This window comes from Macrotis lagotis, chromosome 2 (genome assembly GCF_037893015.1).
Source record: "Macrotis lagotis isolate mMagLag1 chromosome 2, bilby.v1.9.chrom.fasta, whole genome shotgun sequence".
In the NCBI taxonomy this organism is placed as follows: Eukaryota; Metazoa; Chordata; class Mammalia; order Peramelemorphia; family Peramelidae; genus Macrotis; species Macrotis lagotis.
Window position 1 is genome coordinate 60,562,703 of NC_133659.1, and position 18,459 is coordinate 60,581,161.

At 34.9% G+C, this 18,459-nt stretch overlaps 1 protein-coding gene and 1 pseudogene across 17 annotated transcripts in view; one reads left to right on the forward strand and one right to left on the reverse strand.

Annotated features, from left to right (window-relative positions):
- Window positions 1–18,459, forward strand: part of DCAF6 (DDB1 and CUL4 associated factor 6) — a 167,328-nt gene that overhangs the window by 71,607 nt on the left and 77,262 nt on the right. For 8 of the 17 annotated variants that reach the window (XM_074221933.1, XM_074221934.1, XM_074221926.1 and 5 more), the window contains exons 9-10: window positions 3,965–4,084; window positions 5,921–6,181. In XM_074221933.1, the coding sequence (XP_074078034.1) occupies window positions 3,965–4,084; window positions 5,921–6,181 (381 nt within the window). Of the gene's footprint in view, window positions 1–3,964; window positions 4,085–5,920; window positions 6,182–15,020; window positions 15,228–18,459 lie in introns of all 17 variants that reach the window. The other 9 variants (XM_074221923.1, XM_074221927.1, XM_074221928.1 and 6 more) reach the window with 2 other exon arrangements.
- LOC141512747 (ragulator complex protein LAMTOR1 pseudogene) lies at window positions 3,081–3,618 on the reverse strand (annotated as a pseudogene).

Below are 18,459 nucleotides of genomic sequence, written 5' to 3' on the forward strand. Positions count from 1 at the left end.
AGAGAGCTGTTATGTGACATGTTAGCTGGCCTTTCAAATATTGTGTCAGAGGCATATTTAATAAGGATAGATAATGCTTTTTTAACAAGTCATTGATAGGGGCGGCTAGGTGGCACAGTAGATAGAGATAGAGCACAGGCCTTGGAGTCAGGAGTACCTGAGTTCAAAACTGGCCTCAGACACTTAATAATTACTTATCTGTGTGACCTTGGGCAAGCCACTTAACCCCACTGCCTTGCAAAAAACCTCCAAAACTAAAAAAAACAAGTCATTGATATTAAATATCTCAAAACCAAGCACAGATCCTTAGGGTACTTCTAGGAAACTACTTCTAAGTGGACAAAAAGTCATTGATTTCTATGCTAACCAGGTTTGAATCTCCTTAATTGTATTTGTATCTAACTCTTATCTTTCCATCTTATCCACAAGTCTGACATGAGAGATTTGGTCAAATACTTTGCTCTAATAAAGCATGCTTTGTCTCTAGTAGTACCCTAATCAGAAACCTATCATAAAAAGAAGTAAAGTTAATCTGAGGTGACCTGTTCTTGATGAAATTAATTGGCTCTAGTAGTCACTGTTTCCATTTCTGAATGCTTAGAAAGTATTCCCTTAAGGCAGTGTCCTAGAATTCTATCAGCATCAATCATACTAGGCTATAGTTGGTAGATTGACCTTCTTCCACTTCTTGAAAATTCAGACATTTGCCCTTATGCCAACCCACAACCTCTCTTTCTTTAGACTCTTTCAAAGATTAATGATAGCAAAGCAGCAATTTTTCATTGCCCTAGGATATTGTTCATCCAGATCTGGTGACTTGAAACTGCCAGATGCTATTTGACTGAATCCTCATGTAGTTTGCTTTTCCATTCCCTGTTAACTCTTTATGCTTTTCCCTATTCAGTTTCCAAAAAAACTCCTTAGAAGAGAAAACAGAAGCAGAAGAGTTGATTTGCTGTTAACTCTGAGCCAGTGGTCTTTGTCCTTTACTTTTCCAAGTAGTTGAAAACAAAAATTTCTTTCTGTTGGCATTAGCATTTTTTATTAGCTCCCACTTATTCTACACTTCATCAGTCTTATGCAATGCTTACTTCGCTATTGCATTCATCCCTAGTCTTCTCATCTTGTTTCCCTCTTCTATGCATATCTTTAAATTTATGTTTGTTTCTGAGTTCCCTATGCCTCCATTTCAATCTCTTTAGGCAGCTTCCTTTTTTCCCTACTCAATAAAGTTTGTTTGGCTTCAGTCTTCAGAATGTCATTAGTAGCTCTCTATCCTCTTTGAGACTGACTTCCCTTAAAAAGATCAGATCATTAGGTCTTAATAATCCTTACTCGAAGACTTTAAATAAATATTCATCAAATTGAGGGTGCATGGTAGCCCAGGACAAATTTGCCTCTCCTTTTCCCTCATGGTTTCCAACATAGTTTGATGTTGCTTGCCCTGAGTATTTTTCTTGTTTCCATATCAGGAGTCACTTCTTTATTGGTCACATCTAGTCTCAAGGTTTCTCTTATCACTTCCTCCACTGTTTAAAGCATGACCAGAGCTTTGGTGTTGTCAGACTCACAGTGTGAATTCTCTATGTCCATGACTTTTCCACCCTCTCCAAAACTATATTCTCAGGGAAAAGAAGTAAAAAAGCACATCAGAAAGAAACACTTAAATGTAATAAAAAATATAGACCATTTTTTCCTTTTCTTTCTTAATTAAAAATTTGTTCACCCTGTTGTAAAGCATCCCTGCAGAGCCAGAATAGTGACAATGGGATGTAGACTTGAAAGCATCAGTGTATGATCCACTAAATGAGGTCATCTTTAAGTTCGCCACACCATTTTCATAAGAAATGAACTCGGATGGCAGCATTTGTCAATAAGATGAACAATGGACTTGGAATTAGAAGACCTTGATTCAAGTCCTCATTGGAACATTATTTGTCATGTTATCTGGGCAAATGTCTGTGTCTGTAATATGGAAATAATATTTGCACTATGTGCCTCATAGATTTATAGTAACTACCTTATTAATAGTAAATGGCATACAAATTTTAAACTAGGTTAAACACAGATAATATATTATCTCCTAAAAATTTTTATTTTAGTCTTTTTCAGTATCACAAGTTTGCAGGTATTAGGAAATTCTGTAATACATAGTAATTAAGACTAGAAAATAATTTCTGCCACTGTATTAGGAACCTAGTAGAAATGAGGTTTTCTCATTTTATGTATAAACCTGAAAATTTGGTTGTAAAGAAAAGAATATAGTAGTACCATTTCCATAAGCATTACTTGATAACATTGTGGGAATTTATATATCTCAAATACTAAGAAGGCTTAGTTACTTGTTACTAAATACTTGCTTTTTGCTTATTTTTTGCTTTTTGTTTTTGTTCTTTTACTAATTTTGAAGTGAAATACATAACACTAAAAAGGGACATTTCATGTACATAGTCAATTAAAACCATGAATTTATATTTCACACTATTTACTTTTTTATAAAACTGTATAAGTATTGCACATCATTTTCAAAACTACTGTGTTTTCTGTTTCCTTCTAAATTTTCTTTATTCTCAGCTGTACACTTTTTTTTTTTTTTGGATAGATGTCCTTTATGGAGGGTGGCAAACCAAAACAAATAAAATTAAAGGATCAAACATGTAAAAGTAGGTTTGAGAAATAGAAACAATCAATTTAGTTTTTCATCCCTTAACATGTTCAAGCCCTGACACAGAAGGGCAATCTCAAGGAAGCCAAATCTCCTTATTCATCATTCCCAAATATGAAATAATTCACATCCAAATCCCTATCTCCCCATTCCTCTAGCTTGGCCTTGCCCCACCCCTACTCCCCAAGTATAAAAACCATCATAGATCCTTTCCCTTCCCCACAAAGGGAGCCAGGGCCACATGGCACAAAAGCTTCTTGGGAACTCATTGTGTCTCAATATGAGGCTCCCAGACACCTCTGAACTCCTGTGGTGGTTTCTCTTCTGTGATTAGTAAGTTAGATTTCTGTGCAAGCAGGAAGAAATAAAGGGAAAGGAAGGCAGGAACAAGGGAAGAGATCTCTAAAAATTGTCCTCATGGGACTCCAAACTGCACAACCAACTCCTTTTTTGCGTCGACCCAGATCTGGGAAAGTGCACTATAGGCATAAGCAGCTATTCTGGAGACCAGCTGCAAATCTGCAAAGGGGACAGGGTCACTGTCAAGTACTTGGTGGGGCTGGCTGGTGAGTGATCGCAGTGGTGGCAGCTTCTTCCAATGAGTCAGGCTACTGCTCAGGACAGCCAGGCGGGTACTGTATTGTCTTGCTCGGTCCATGTACTCATGCTTTTCCATGCCCTGGGAGTCTGCTGCTGATACATCAATGATGTTGCTGGCTGTCTTGGCAAGGATAGAAGAAAGTAGGGCCTGCTCATCTGTTCGGGCTGCAGGCAGGCTGTGGTAGTTGGGTTCTGCTCTATTTAAGGTCTTGGTTGGGGGACTGCTGGGGTCCAGAAGTAATTTCCGCTCCTCTCGATCCTGGTCTGAGTCCTTGTTGTCACTGCTATAGCAGCACCCCATGGCCGGGCCCAGCTGCGGGGGGGTCGGGTCTGGAGGATCGGCGTCCAAAAGGAGCCCTTTCTCATCACATGACCTGCGCCCGCGGCCCCAAGGCTCCCACCGGCTGCGCCCGCCGCAGCAGGAAGGATCTCAGCTGTACACTTTTTATACTTTTCCCCTCCCTTCCCACCCCATCCTTGAGTAAATACTTGTTTTTATTAGTTATTTTAGTTATGGTAATAGTATAACAAAAAGATATTTTGTTTCACAGATCCTGTAAGTAAAAGAGTGTATCTTTCCCCATACATGTAATTCATGATTCTTTATTCATTTGAAAAAGTTTCCCTGAGAATTTCCCTAGTGGTAATTGTGTTGAAAGAATGGATCTTGAATAATTTAGAAATATTTTATTATTATAGGAGAACAAAGTCCTAATGTGTCATTGATGCAGAGGATGTCAGATATGTTATCAAGATGGTTTGAAGAAGCTAGCGAAGTTGCTCAAAGCAACAGAGGACGAGGACGATCTCGGTCTAGAGGTACATTTTTTTTTATTTATTACATATTTCAAAAGTTACCAAAGAGAAACTATTAAGGTGAAAAAATAATAAAACTTTTTATTAGTAGAGAGATAAATTTAGAATAACATTTTTATTAGCACCATATTGCCTATGAATTCAAAGTTTTGATTGGGAGCAGCAAGACCCAAAAGGGATGCCACCTTTTGCATATTGATTTCTCTAGTTCTTTTCCTCTCTTCAAAGACCAGTGAAAAAAATATCTGAGATCACCTTGTTTAAATTGTAAAACAATAGACTGCAAATAGGCCTTCTCCATATTTATATATTTCATGGCTTAATAATTTCTTTTTTGTTATTAAATAGTTAAATTATTCAAATACTCAAACAAAAAATCTAGCTCAATTTTATCCTATTTGGCTTTTAAATAACCTGTTCATTGAATTTTTTGTTGGCTAATTTTTCATTCTATAGGTGAGGAATTAGTTTAGGAGGTATATCCATCTATACTTAATCTTAAACAGGGTAATATTTAAATCATAGTCATTGAGATGGTGTTCAGAATGAGTATTAAAATAAAATTAGTTGTGGAGTTGTTACTGGTGTCTGATCATTCATATAGAACTGGAAGGGACCTAAAGAGTTTTTTGGCTCTATAACCCTCATTGAGCAGATGAAGAGCCTGTTGTTCATCAAAGTCAGTTGAGTTGTCCCAGCTCTCAGGGCTAACTGTGGGCAGAACTGGATCAGGACTTTGTGACCTCATGATTAACAGATAGATTTTGTTAGTTTTCAAAACTAGGACCATAATTAGGAGGAATGGCTGGGGGACATTCTTACTGTGCCTCTGAAGTTGAAAAGATGGACCAGAGTGAAAGCATTTGCTAAGAATGTTGTTTTCATTTATCAAGAGTGAAAGAGGTTTGAGAATGGTCAGATATCATCATGGTTCTTTTTTTTTTTTTTGTACTTGAAAGATTTTATTTATTTTGAGTTTTACAACTTTTCCCCTAATCTTGCTTCCCCCACCCCCCCACAGAAGACAATTGGCCATTGAGTTGCAGGTTAACTTTACTCCACTATTGAAGCCTTGTCACCAAATGTTATCATGCTAACAAGTTAGACCATCATGAAATAGGCTGATCATAACCATAAAATTACCATACTGACGATTAGATCATTGAGAGACAGATTTAGCTTAACCTTATTGCTAAAAGATTTTTGTCATAAAAATCACCATTTTGATGATTTGGACCATCGAGAAAGAGGTTAGCTTTACTGTTCTTGATTATAAGGCCTCTCACTGTATCCAGACCATCACCAGTATTCCCATTTCCTATACTAATAGGCCTTAGGATGGAGACAGTTCTGGAAGAGGCAGTAAGAAGGTTGTCTTTGCACAACATTCCCCTCACTTTTATCAGTGTGCATGTCATTCCCATCATTCACTTGATGTTATGGTCTTCTTTGATTATGAACAACAACAGTCATCAGTCACAACGAAGGGGCATTGGGTGGTAATAGTGTAGGGTTATGTTGCTGTGAATCTATCTCTTTGCTTTTAACACTGTTAAAATTTATGATCATAAAGTTGGGCCAGTACATTACATATTAACTCTCACAGAGTGGGAGGCAATCATTTGAATTCTCTGTATAGGGCTAATTAGACCGATTTTTGTTTCCCTTAAATTAGTTGACTTTAGTATTCTGATCCAATCAACCAAAGATTTTTGTCATCTTTGAAACCATGGTACTCCTTTTTTTCCCATTTCCATTTCCTGTTCTCATGTTAAAAGTTTCTAGCTTCAGAAAGATAATTTTTAACTTAAATCTGTTTTGAATATGTATTTATTGAAGGAGGGACAAGTCAGTCAGATGTTCCTGCTGTTCCTACTGGCCCATCAAGTGCTGAATTAGAAGTGGGAGAATCTGCAATGGAAGTGGATGCTCCTGCAGAACCATTTCTTCAGTCATCTTCATCTTCTACTGTGTCAGTTCAGGCTCCTTCAACATCATCTTCCACAGAAAGCCCCCATTCGACATCTTTGCTTTCCTCTCCAGACACTGAACAGAGACTATCCTTAGAAGCTTCTGGACACCATACACATCATCAGTCTGGTGAGAACAATAGACTCTAAGTAGGCAGTGATTTATCATGTTTTCTAATCATGAGAATTTCTCCTTTTTTAGGATATGTTTAGAAGACGCTAAAAATTTTTATCAATCCTGGCTCGAATAATTGAACAGAATGATATGTATGTAAGTCTACTTAGTACTTCACATAAATTGTGTATCCTGAAATTAATTTGTATGTGTGCATCTATTTCCTTTATATTTTACTCTCTAGAAAAAAAGATACTTTATAGTAAAATTCTAAAAATAGTTAAAGAAAATTAATTTCTCTGTTTGAGGAATAAAACTTAATTTTCTCTCTTAATTGAGTAGGAGTAGTGCTTAAATTAGGTCTTACTGAACCACAAACATAGTATAGTGTACCTGATTTCCATTAATTGTAAAAAAAAAAGGCACAAAGTTTGTATTTTTATGAAGATAATGCTCCTAGGTACAGCAATGAACACAAATAGTGAAAATGCTAGTATAATTTAACAAGTATTTTACTCAAAGATTAGTATAAATCCAAACATTATCTCAAAGGGTCTTTAACTATATTCTCTGTTAAAGAGATGGTAGCCCATTCTTTTAAACTTGATTTAATTTTAGATTATAATTATTATCCTGGAAAGATTGATACTTTATGGCATTGTTTTCCAGTTCTTTACCAGCATATTATATTTCCTCTTGAAAATAATTTATACTGTCTGCTTAATGAATTTTACCCTTTCTTCACTTTAACTGCTATCAGAAACAAATATACTACCAGTCCCTACTAAATGCACCAGACTATTTACTTAATACCATAGTTCTTCAGGACTGATTTCAGCAACATAGCTTATTTTACTACTCTTCCTCCCAGTATCCCCACCAAAAAACACAATCAAACCAGCAGACCTACAAGTGTGTTTTAAAGCATTTTCTGAGGGTATTTCTATATTTTTTACAATTATACTCTATGTTTTTATGTTTTAAACTTTTCATTTTAAAGAAAATGAAATGTTTATTCAGAATTTTTATAGGGCCCTACTAGAAATGGAATTAACTCTTTATATGTCAGCTGTTTCCCATCCCCCTGCCTCCCCTTGTGTATACACAAGTTAAAACTCAATAAAATTCTAAATAGCTTAGCTATGTGATTCCACTTTTATTCTTGCTTCCAAAGAAACTGACACCAGATCACAAAAAAATGAGGGGTTTTACAATAAGCTGTATTTCATTGATATCCTCTTTTTGGTGATTTAGTGTCAGTTTCCATGGAAATACAAGCCATTTGTAGAACTGTTAGGTCTTTTATAGGTTTTTAATCTCCAAAAATCTCCAAAATCAAATTTTTCAACAAATACAATGTACTTAGATTTTAACTTGAAAGGCATAAAATAAAAAGTTTTCTAAGAAAAGAAAATCTGCAAAGTTTACTTTTCAGACCAAATTTTCATATTGTTAAAAACTTGTCAATTATACACAACCTTTTAAAATTAAGTAAATGTCATTTTTAAAGTAAGTGACATTCTGAGGCAATATTTAGTAACTTGTGCTCAATCTATTTTCAGGGTAATCTAGTGAGGAGACAATACATTCTAGGAATTTACTGAATAGTGCCCCAATTTAATTATTTAATTTAATTATTCAAGGATTCATAATTTCATTGCTTCATGCACTCCTTTGACCAACACAGATTGCAATTCTCTTTATTCATTAGGGAATGATCTTTATTAATTGCTGTGCCAAACTGCTCTACCCACCTGCCCTTCTTTTCTTTCCCCCTCCTATTCATTGCCTATTGATCAGGTAATTAGAATTGTTGAATTTATCTAGGTAGCTTCTCAAATGACAAGACATATAGTCTCTTATTTTTTTTACTGGACTTTCATTCAAGCTTTTCCAGCTTGATATGGAACCTGCCATAACATCAACAGTCTTTATGAACTTCAAGTCACTTTTACAAGACTATATATTATAATATAAATGTATTATATTTATAAGACTTGAAAATAGGACTTTAGAGGAAGATTTTCTATTAATTTTTCTGAAAATTTAAAAATAAATCCCTTTGAATTTTTATTTTTAGTTATATGAATTTAGAACAAATTACTATCAGTTATATTGATGTCACTTTTCCACTGAAGTATTTACTATATTACTATGTACCTAAGGATCACATTGAGTATAGCCATCTTTGTGATGAAATAGTCATCATTTTTAAAATCTGGACAGTCCTTGAACATAAAGTTACATAGGAAGTTAGAAAAAAGCAAAGCATTTTTGGATAGCTAAAAGAGCCATAAAATGATTTTTCCAGGACACCAAGATATCATAACTTATTAAGCTTCTCTACAATAAGAAGTGAAATATTAATTGCCTGTCATTCCCTTGGTAAAGTTTAAGATCTCACATGTGTACAAAGACTTAGGTTCCAACAGGAAGACCCCTTACATCTGTGGTTTCCTTTCTCCATTTCTGTTCCCCTCCTATTTAAATTCAGGTGGATTTGTGGATAAAAAGGAACAAAATGGCAAGCAAATATCATGTTCTAAATCTAGGTGGATGCTCATCTACTTCCTATCCTTACCAACCCAAATTAGAATTAGGATGGACATCGGCCCAAGCATTCTTTAGATTTAATGAGAATTCCTAAACCTGTCTCTTGGTGTAGCTTAGATCCTACTTCTCCTTCAAGGCTTCATTTCTCCCTTTCCCCTTTGCTTGTGCTAGGATTCAAGGCATTTGGCTAATCAATCAAGTATTTATTAAGCTCTTATGTACCAGATCCTGTGTTAACTCCACTGATGAAGAGTGAAATTGGCTTCTCTCTACCCAATTGGATGGATCATGGTTATTCAAACCATTTTATGAATGGTAGAGTGGAGAGTTGTTTACATGCCATGTGTTCAGTCACTGTCATTTATTTTATCACTCTCATCTTCTTTAAAAGTCTCTGGGCTGTCTAATGCAGCCACAGGGTGATTTTATGCAGTCCACCTGTGGGTTAACTAAATGTTTGAATAGACAAAGCTGAGCTATCAAAATATAGTTTAATGTTTCAGTAAAAGCTTTTAAAAGTAAGGTTTGACAGTCCTGATCTAAGTTTTCAAACCATTCTTGCCTAAAACAATGCATCTCAAGTCTTGAGTTATTGTCTGATTTTTTTTCTTAAACCCTTAGTGCAACCCATCTTCTCAGTTTATAAAAGCCATTCTATGTAGTAAAACAGTAGGAAACTGTTAGTGAGTTGAAATAATAAAAATTAAAATTAAAGCTATATCAAAAGTATTTATGACTTTTTTATTATAGCATAAATTTATTATAATATATAAATATAGCATATTTATAATATAACAAATTCATTAGGTATAGTGGTCAGAGGGCCAGATTTGAAGTCAAGAAGACCTGGATTCAAGTACTTCCTCAAGAGCTAGATATGTGACCATGGATAACTTTCATTTAGTCCATAAAAGGATGTTACAGGCAAATTGCCGATCTAAATCAGCAGAAGAAATTTCCATACCAGAAGTTCCCCAAATTCATGAAATCCTAGTTGTGGGCCAAAAACCCCATAAATTTATTAAAGCATATTTTATTCAAAACAATTATGTTGCTATACTGTTAACTTTTTCCATCAGTATGCAGAATGTAATATAATAATAAAAAATCTAGTCTAATGTCATCTCTCAAAATGATCCAAGAAATGATAAATGTAATTTTATTTTTGTGTGAGAAAGTTTCATTTCTTGAAGAGCGAGATATAATGAGAAAGAAAAGTGTAGTTGTTTTTTTCTCTGTTCAAAAAATTTAGATGAAGCAGTCAGATGACTATATTATATTTAGATTACTATCATTTCTATGCTTCTGAAATTTTTCCTTTTTTTAATTTAATCTTTATAACTCAATAAATCTGAATTGATTTACCATATCTCAATCAATAAGCAAATATTTTAACTTTATAAATAACATTTAAATTTGATTGTATATCATGTGTTAAATGAACCACTCAAAACCTGATCATTTAATCTCTTTCATAATAGTCATAAAAATATAGCTATATCTCTCTTGATAACTATATTTGGCAGCTTGCCTATTACAGTATTCTTGTCTTAAATTCAGAGAATTTGGACCTTCAGTAGCACTAAAATTTGAGTAAAACAAGCCCTTCAGCCAAGTAGGAACTTTGTCTTTTCAAATTATCAATTTAGTTGAACATTTACTAAATGCTTATTATATGTATGACCCTAGAGATAAGGAATTAGGAAACAAAACATTCTCTGTTATCAAGCTGCTTACATCAAAGGGTATAAAACATATACATAAATAGCTGTCATTCATATTTGAATGAGATAAACTATACACAACCTGAGAGATATAAAGTGATATAAGAAGTGTTACTTTGAGATGCTAGAATCAGGGAAAGCTTTGTGAAGAGTCTTGAAGATAGTAAACAACTTTAGCAGGAGGAGATGCTTAAGTATTCTGCTCTAGATATTGAGAATAGTTTCTGCAAATACCTGGAGGTAAGAGAGGACAAGAAAAGATCGGGGGAAGAAGGGAGAGTATGTGACTGAGATTCTTAGATCACTGTACTTGCACATTTGCGTATTACTTTATTATGTGCCAAGCACTCTTACACATGTTGATTTTTTTAATCCTTGGTACAACCCTTTGAGATAGTAAAGGGAAGAAATATTAATATACTGGCAAGTAGTACAGTTGATTGGGCAAAAAAGAGCTGGGAAGGGAGGTTGGAGTCAGACTATGGAGTGTCTTGAATGTTTGGTCTTTCTAGTTTGTCCTGCAGTCAGTGGGTATTCATGGAAACTTCTGATCAGAAAAGTAATAGAATAAAACCTTATATTAAAAAAGGTTATTCTGACAACTGTGAAGAGAGGAGTGGAGATTGGAGAGACTAGAAATAGAAGGCTCATTTAGGAAGTAGTTAAGAGTGAATCAGACACCTGAAAGGCAATGGAGCCTTGAATTAGGGTAGTGAAGACAGGAGTGCAAGGGGGGGGGCAGTCGAGAGAGAGAGAGAGAGAGAGAGAGAGAGAGAGAGAGAGAACCAGGATAGAAACACTAGGACCTGGGACCTTAGGAAATACAAGTGGGAAGAGAAGGAAAGTGACACTTGTAACTGAGACTACAGTGGTGTTATAGACAGAAATAAAGAAATTAGAGCAAGGACAAGTTGTATGTTGAGCTGGGGGGAGCTGATGAGAGTTCAGTTTTGAGTTTGATAAATGGACAGAAAATTCCAGTGTAGATTTCTTTTAACTATAGTTGGAAATTTGAAATTGAAATGCAGAATCAGATGTATGGTTTTGGGTTTGCTTAGTATAATGGTGATAAAGGAAGCCATGAAAGTAGATGATGTGGAAAGAGAAAGTGTATGTAGACCAAGAAAAGAACCAAAGAGAGAGCTTGGGGCAATGCAAAAAGGCCAGATGGAAGGAGAAGAATCAGTGTAGGAAACTTCAATCCAAAGAATATTGTCAGAAAGATTAAAACAAAAAGAAATCCAGGGAAAGCATAGTCTTTTCAAATTGTTAATTAGAATTCCTCCCATTTTTACAGACCCAAGTTATTTAACTCAGTTTTTTTCATTTCTTCTTGAAAACCAGTGATAGGGAGTGGATTGGATGATGCAGAAAGGTTCTGACTAATAAGGTCTGAGAAAAGTTCATTGAACAGCAGCGACATCACTGTAGACCTTGGAGAATAATTTGAGTAAAGTGGTGGCCAAAGGGACCAGAAAATATTTGGTGAGAAAGTAGAGGAACACTTGGAATCCACTGTTCTGCTCAAATTGTGGAAAGAAGGGAGAGAGAGGGTTGAGACAAGGGGACACCAGACTTAGGAGGGTAGAGGATTATTAATTGGCTAGCAAAAAAGCTTGACTGAGAGAAATGTCCTAAATTCATTCATTGACTACAAATGGGAAAGGGCTGATGGAGTTCACAGTGAGAGTGGAGAACAGGCAGGTCAGGAGGAGGAGACAGGAAGATATGAGACTATGATCAGAGAAGAGGATTTATGATTAGAATTTGAAAGGAAGAACAGTAGCTGGATATTGCTTCTTTCCCTCTCTCTATGACTGACTTGTGTGGAATGGAGACAGAAGATGTGGGAATGCAAGATCTGTAGAGACCATCAGGGAGTGGTTTAGAGAGGAAGAGGGTGAGCCAAATTAAGTTCTGCAGCTATTAAAGAAGAATGAAAGGAGCCATGAGATTGGCATAGGGTAGAAGAAGGGATCACTTTTGGCCATTTAATAAGGCTCTTTGAATGGGTAACATTTTAATTTTAAGGATGGGAGGAAATCAGAGGATAGAGATACAAGGCCCCTTCAGGTATAGGAAAGGATAAAAGCAAAGCACCATGATGAGAAGAGGAAGAGTGTGTTTGGGGGAAATGTAAGATTATATCCAGCTCATCCTTCTCTCTCTCTCTCTCTCTCTCTCTCTCTCTCTCTCTCTCTCTCTCATCATATTCAAGCAATTGTGGGGTTCTCTCACTTCTGATTTTTCAAATTCTTTGACCCTCCCTGACCAGGCACTGCCTTACTCTTCCAACCTTATCTTGGGCTACTCCTTTCTGTGTACTCTGCAGGGATCTGGGACAATTTGAAATGATGGTTCTCTCCTCAGCCTTTCTTTCTTTCTGTTTTATACCACACACCCAAATGGGTGGGTCATTTTACCTATGGCTGCCCCGTATTCCTGTAATACTACCCTCATTTGTTGGTGAATGCATATTTATATTTTGAAATTAGAACCAAATGACAACAGCCTTCGCTGTCAACCATTCTAAGTTGGTAATGATTTTTCCCCCTTAGATGTTGCATAGTACTTTAACTTTTTTCCCTATGTACTTATTATTATTATTATTGTTATATGGGTATTTGTGTATTTATTATATCCCTTTATTAGAATATAAACTCTTCATCAGGCTAGCAATCATGTTTTATATAAGCTTTATTTCATCTAACTCTTAGGACCAGAGTCCTCCAACAGTAGACATTTAATAAATGTTTATTGGATGAAATCTCTCAATTTGAATGGAATATTCTCAATTCAAATAAGGCAGAAAAGAGGAAGAAGGACTTAATATTAAACTAAGGAATCTGAATTTTATTTGATAGACCATAGGGAACCAGTGGAAATTTTTGAGAGAGCAGGAGATAACAATAGAGCTGTACATAGGGAAGGAAGATATCAGGAGATTTTAGGGTGGAGTTGGAGACAAGTGAATAGAGGCAGGGGAGGTCAGCCAGGAGAACATTCAGCTAGTCCATATACAAGTTTAAAAAGGACCTGAACTTGGGTTGTAATAGAAGGAACTGTGCTCTAGCTGCCTTTATTTTTCTTACCAATCCCTCTATGAGAGTCCCCTAGGGTTTATAAGGAAAGGCATTTAGGAATTCAAGGATTTTTTTTGTTACTCAACTCAGATTTACATTGGCATATAACTACAAACTTTAGGTTCTGCTGATGTTGAGTAATCTTAAATGACCTTCTGAACTTTTACCTTGCCCATCAGCGATTGGTATTTGGGCTATTTAGAACTTGAGTTTTTCATAAAGATATATTTTATATATGCATAAACACATTTGTAAATATGTATATATTTTTCTTTTGAAGTTGAGGCCTCAAGATTCTGATATTTAGTTAATTCTGCTTGTAACTTTACTTTTGAAGACATTTTTCCAACCCAGAGAGAGAAAAAAATATAGATAACAATGCCTGTATTATGTATACAGTCTTTTAAAACGAATGAAAACCTTAAATGAATGGCTTATAAGATTATTTTAGTCAGTTCTTGATTTCCCAAACTACAAATCACCAGTGTTCATTTGGAAACCTTCCACTTAGATAATTCAGGCTATAGGCTCATAGTTATTTCTGCTTTGGGAGTAGGGCTTGGAGTTCCAGGCTAGCAGGGTAATTTTCAAATATATTTGCTGATGGTCTTCTCTTTGAGTCATTACAAATTTAATCTGTAGTTTTAACAATTCCATCCTATTTTTGCTTAATTAGATCTCCTTCTTTCATATGCAGTATGTTTATTTTGTGATTGTAAAGTGAAACTTTAATTCATTTTATTTGAAACACTTTTATTTGCAGTTTTGCATATAAAAAGGTTACATATACCCCAAAAGAAAAAAATCTTATGAAACATGAAATGTTAGGTGTCAACTTAGTATCCAGCACTACTCCCCCAGTACTTGAAAGGATGATCTTAATCTAGAAGTTATAGGATATCCCATGAGATAACTTGATGAGTTTTCTGTTTGTCAAGTCTCTAAAGAAACAGCAAAAATAAGGATCAGAATTATCATTGTGAAATCACTGTTTATTACCCTTAAGATCTCTACAAGGTGGACTAAAGACTGTTTTTAGCAGCTGGGTGTGAACAAAGAGTAGTGAATTGTCTACAAGTTGGTAAAATAATTGGAGTTTGTTTATATGATGTAAAATAATACTGATGTGAATAAATTTTTCACCTTTCAATTTGGTATTTTAGTTTAGGAAAGAATTAGAAGAGTTTTTAAAAATCCAAATTGTTTTTTTTAATTTTATTTCTATTTCATTTATTTATACAAACATTCTCAGAAATAATGAAGATTCAAATAAGGAAATTCTAGTACATGTATTTATAAAGACTAAAGTCTATGAAAGGAAAAGGCTATCATAATTCCATCATAAGAAATCCATATTTTCTTATGTAAATAAGCAGCATGCTTTTTCTTTTAATAGGTATGTTTCTTTATCTTTCTTCTCTTTGATGTTTTTAGATGCTGTTATCTATTTTATTTCCCTGTTCTTTTACACCCTTTTTTTCCTGTCTATGTCAGAATTTTTAAGGGGGCCTGAGATAGCTCTGCTTCGTAAGGGCCTGCAACAACTGAGGCTTAAGAGAGCTGAGCAGCAGAAACAACAAGAGTTAGCTGAGGCCGCACAAGGACAGCCTTCTACTTCTGATCAATCTGCCCCTGAGGGCTCCTCACAGGGCCCTCGTCCTTCAGGTTGTCAAGATCACGCCTTCTTCAGCAGCTTAGCTGGTAGAGCTGGTTGTTGGTGTTGCTGATGTTTGCTGAGATGCTTCCATATCCATTTCCCTGACACAAGATAGAGCTAATGCACTGTTGCTGCTTATCCCTTCCTTGCATGTGGTGGTATTAATCATCACATGGTGAAATAGACAGTGCATTGCAGTAGCCTACCCTAGATGTGGACCAAAAATAATGGGAGGGGAGATGGTTCACTTTATTCAGCTGGCATTCTTCTGGTGCCTCCTATATGCAGTACTATATTAGTGACTGGGAATGCAAAGGTGAAGAAAATAACACAGTCCCCATTGTCAAAGATGGAATCTTTTGCAATATACAAGGGGAATAGAACAAGTACATAAATAAATATGATACAAGAGGATAACAAAAGAAAATATTTGAAGAGGATGAGATCACACTTAGCTGAGAAAATCAGCAAAGGTGCTGGAGATGACCTGAGATGGATTTTGGAGTTTATTGTGAGTGTGACATGTAGGCTTTGTTAAATACAAAACTGGGAAGATACTAGGCAAAATTTGGAAATAAGGTCTAGTTTGATTAAAATTTGAGATAAATGAAGGTGATTAGAGTGAAGTGAAACTGGGAAAATAGACTGCAACCAGACTGGAGAACCTGGATACCAGGCTAATATACTCTAGGGAATGAAGAACAAAAGTATGATATGGTAATTACTGATCATCAGGAAGATTATATTGACAGTTATATAGAAAATAAATTAGTGAGAATGGAACTAAAGTTAAATGTTAATGTTAATATTAGTTAAATGTTAATGTTAGTTAAAAAGGGTATTATGATGATTCAGGAAAGAGGTCATGAAAACCTATTCCAGGTCATGTGAAGGGGAGGGGAATGAAAAGGAGAATAATATACAAGATATTAAAAGAACTAGAACTCCTAAGTCTTAGGAACTTATTATATATGGGAGAATGAAGGAGACTCTGAGATTTTGAATAAATGTGTGATTTTGGAAATTAGAAAAATTAGGAGAGAGGAGAGGTTTTGAGAGGACAGTAACAAGTTTAATTTTGCATATAAGGCATTTCATATACTAGTGGAACATCCAGGTGGACAAACTTAGTCGGCAACTGGAAATACAGTATTTGAGCTCAGGTAGGAAAATTGTATGCCAAAAGCATACATTTGGTAGACATAAGTAAAGCTCTGACATGGGATCTCTGAGAAAGAGAGTGTAAAGAAAAAGAAGAAGACCTCAGAAGTATTCCACTTAGAGGTTAAGAGAGAGAGTGCTAATGTTAAATGTAGGCATTCTGCTTCTGGAAAGTACCCATGCATCAGAATGAACTCAGCGTGCAGAAAATGACTCTAACATAAAGGCTGCTCTTCTTGGCTTCCAGCTCTCTCTTGCTTTGAAAATTAATGCATAGTCATATGTAAATTACATAGTGCTGGATTGAAGTGCTTATAGAATTGCTTATAGAATTATAGAATTATGATTGGCCATCCCATAGTATATTGAATTTATAGGTTTCATTAATATTTATAATATTGTAAATACAATTTTCACAGAATTTCTTAATTATTTGTTGTTTATATAATCAGATTTCATTTTATATATATATATACATATATATATAAAACAAATACATATTTAGCCTTGTTCTTATTCTATTACCTACAAAAATCTTGATATTTATTAGATTTGTGGTATCTTTTCTATGTGGATTTTAACATCACAGAGAAGATTAAGGGCCTGGGAACACTTCAGGGTTATCCTCTATGATGAAACCACAAAATAACTTGGCAATTTGATGTCATTTTAATAAAACAATTGTTATTGTAATTTCAAATTTCTTTTAGAAAGGAGTTTCTGACACAAATGGGTTTGTGAGGCTTTGGTTAACAGATAAGCCAAGATTAAAAATAGAAATTAATTGCTTAGGGAACTGTGATGAAATTACTTTGTAACTAAGAGGTTCCAAAGCCATTTGGATTGTTACTCTTCATTTACACTTCTTCTCCTAAATGTGTTTTTAAGGACTACTGCAATATTTCTAAGATCTGTAATATCATTAGTGTCTTATTGCCTGTGCTCATGAAGATCCCACCATGTATCTCAATAGACCTGAGACACAGATCCAAAAGGAAAATTTGATACCTTATAGCTCACTTGCTCCTCAATTGTCAAGCTGGCCTAGTAATAAAACATGGTCTGAGTCTTTCATTGAGTTTTTCCCAGGTTGGGAGAACCTGCCAGTACTATGCTTTTGCTGATATCACTTCTGAGAATCCAGTCACCTGCACTCATAGATGAGACATCATTCCTATGAAATTATCCAAACTTTCTAATCCGTCACAATAATAGAAATTATGTTGTGAGGTCAAGGTATCATGCTGATATTTAATCTGTATTTTTTTTTTTGGTTTAATTTTATTGACAAAGAGTACTTGGGTCAGAGTCCTAAATATGGTACTAGAGTTTATTAAAGAAAATCTTTTTTTCTCCCTTAAAATTTCTTACAAGAAAGAAAACAGTTTCTCTTCAGATTTGTAATATGTTAACTGTTAATGTAAATATTAAAATTTGACAACCTTGAATCACAAACAAGATTTTTAGCTTTGTAAATAACTTGTGGCAGAATGATTTGAAAATGCACTATTTATTCATGAGCAGTTGGTGACACAGTGGATAGAGTACTGGATTTAGTGACGGGAAGACTGTTACAGCCTCAGACAGTAACTAATTGTGTGACTGACCCTAGGTAAGCTACTTCCTTCCTCAATTTCCTTAAACTCAGTTTCTTCATCTACCAAACAAGGGTAATAACAGCACCTACCTCACAGGGTTGTTGTGAGAACCAAATGAGATTATATTTGTAAAATACTTACAAACATTTAATTATATAAATGACAGCTATTATTATTATGAACTATGACAAAAAGTAAATTCTAAAATGCCACTGTATTTAGAAAGAAATTGATGATGTTTAACAGGTCATATCAGGTTTCAAAGCAAAGTTCAGTGTGAAATTTTCACTGCCTTTGTAGGTAAAAGTTTATGTTTATGTAGGTGGCTGCATTTGTAGTCTAACAGATATTGGAAGAACATTTGGGGCATGGAAGTTTTTCATATCAAGTTTTACCGATTTGAATTTAATCAAAATTTTGTAGAATTGCAAAACATCCCATATGAAGCATATTATTCTTGTAACTCCTGGCCTCATGTCCATTTATTTTTATTGCTTATTAGCTACTTAGTCCTTTT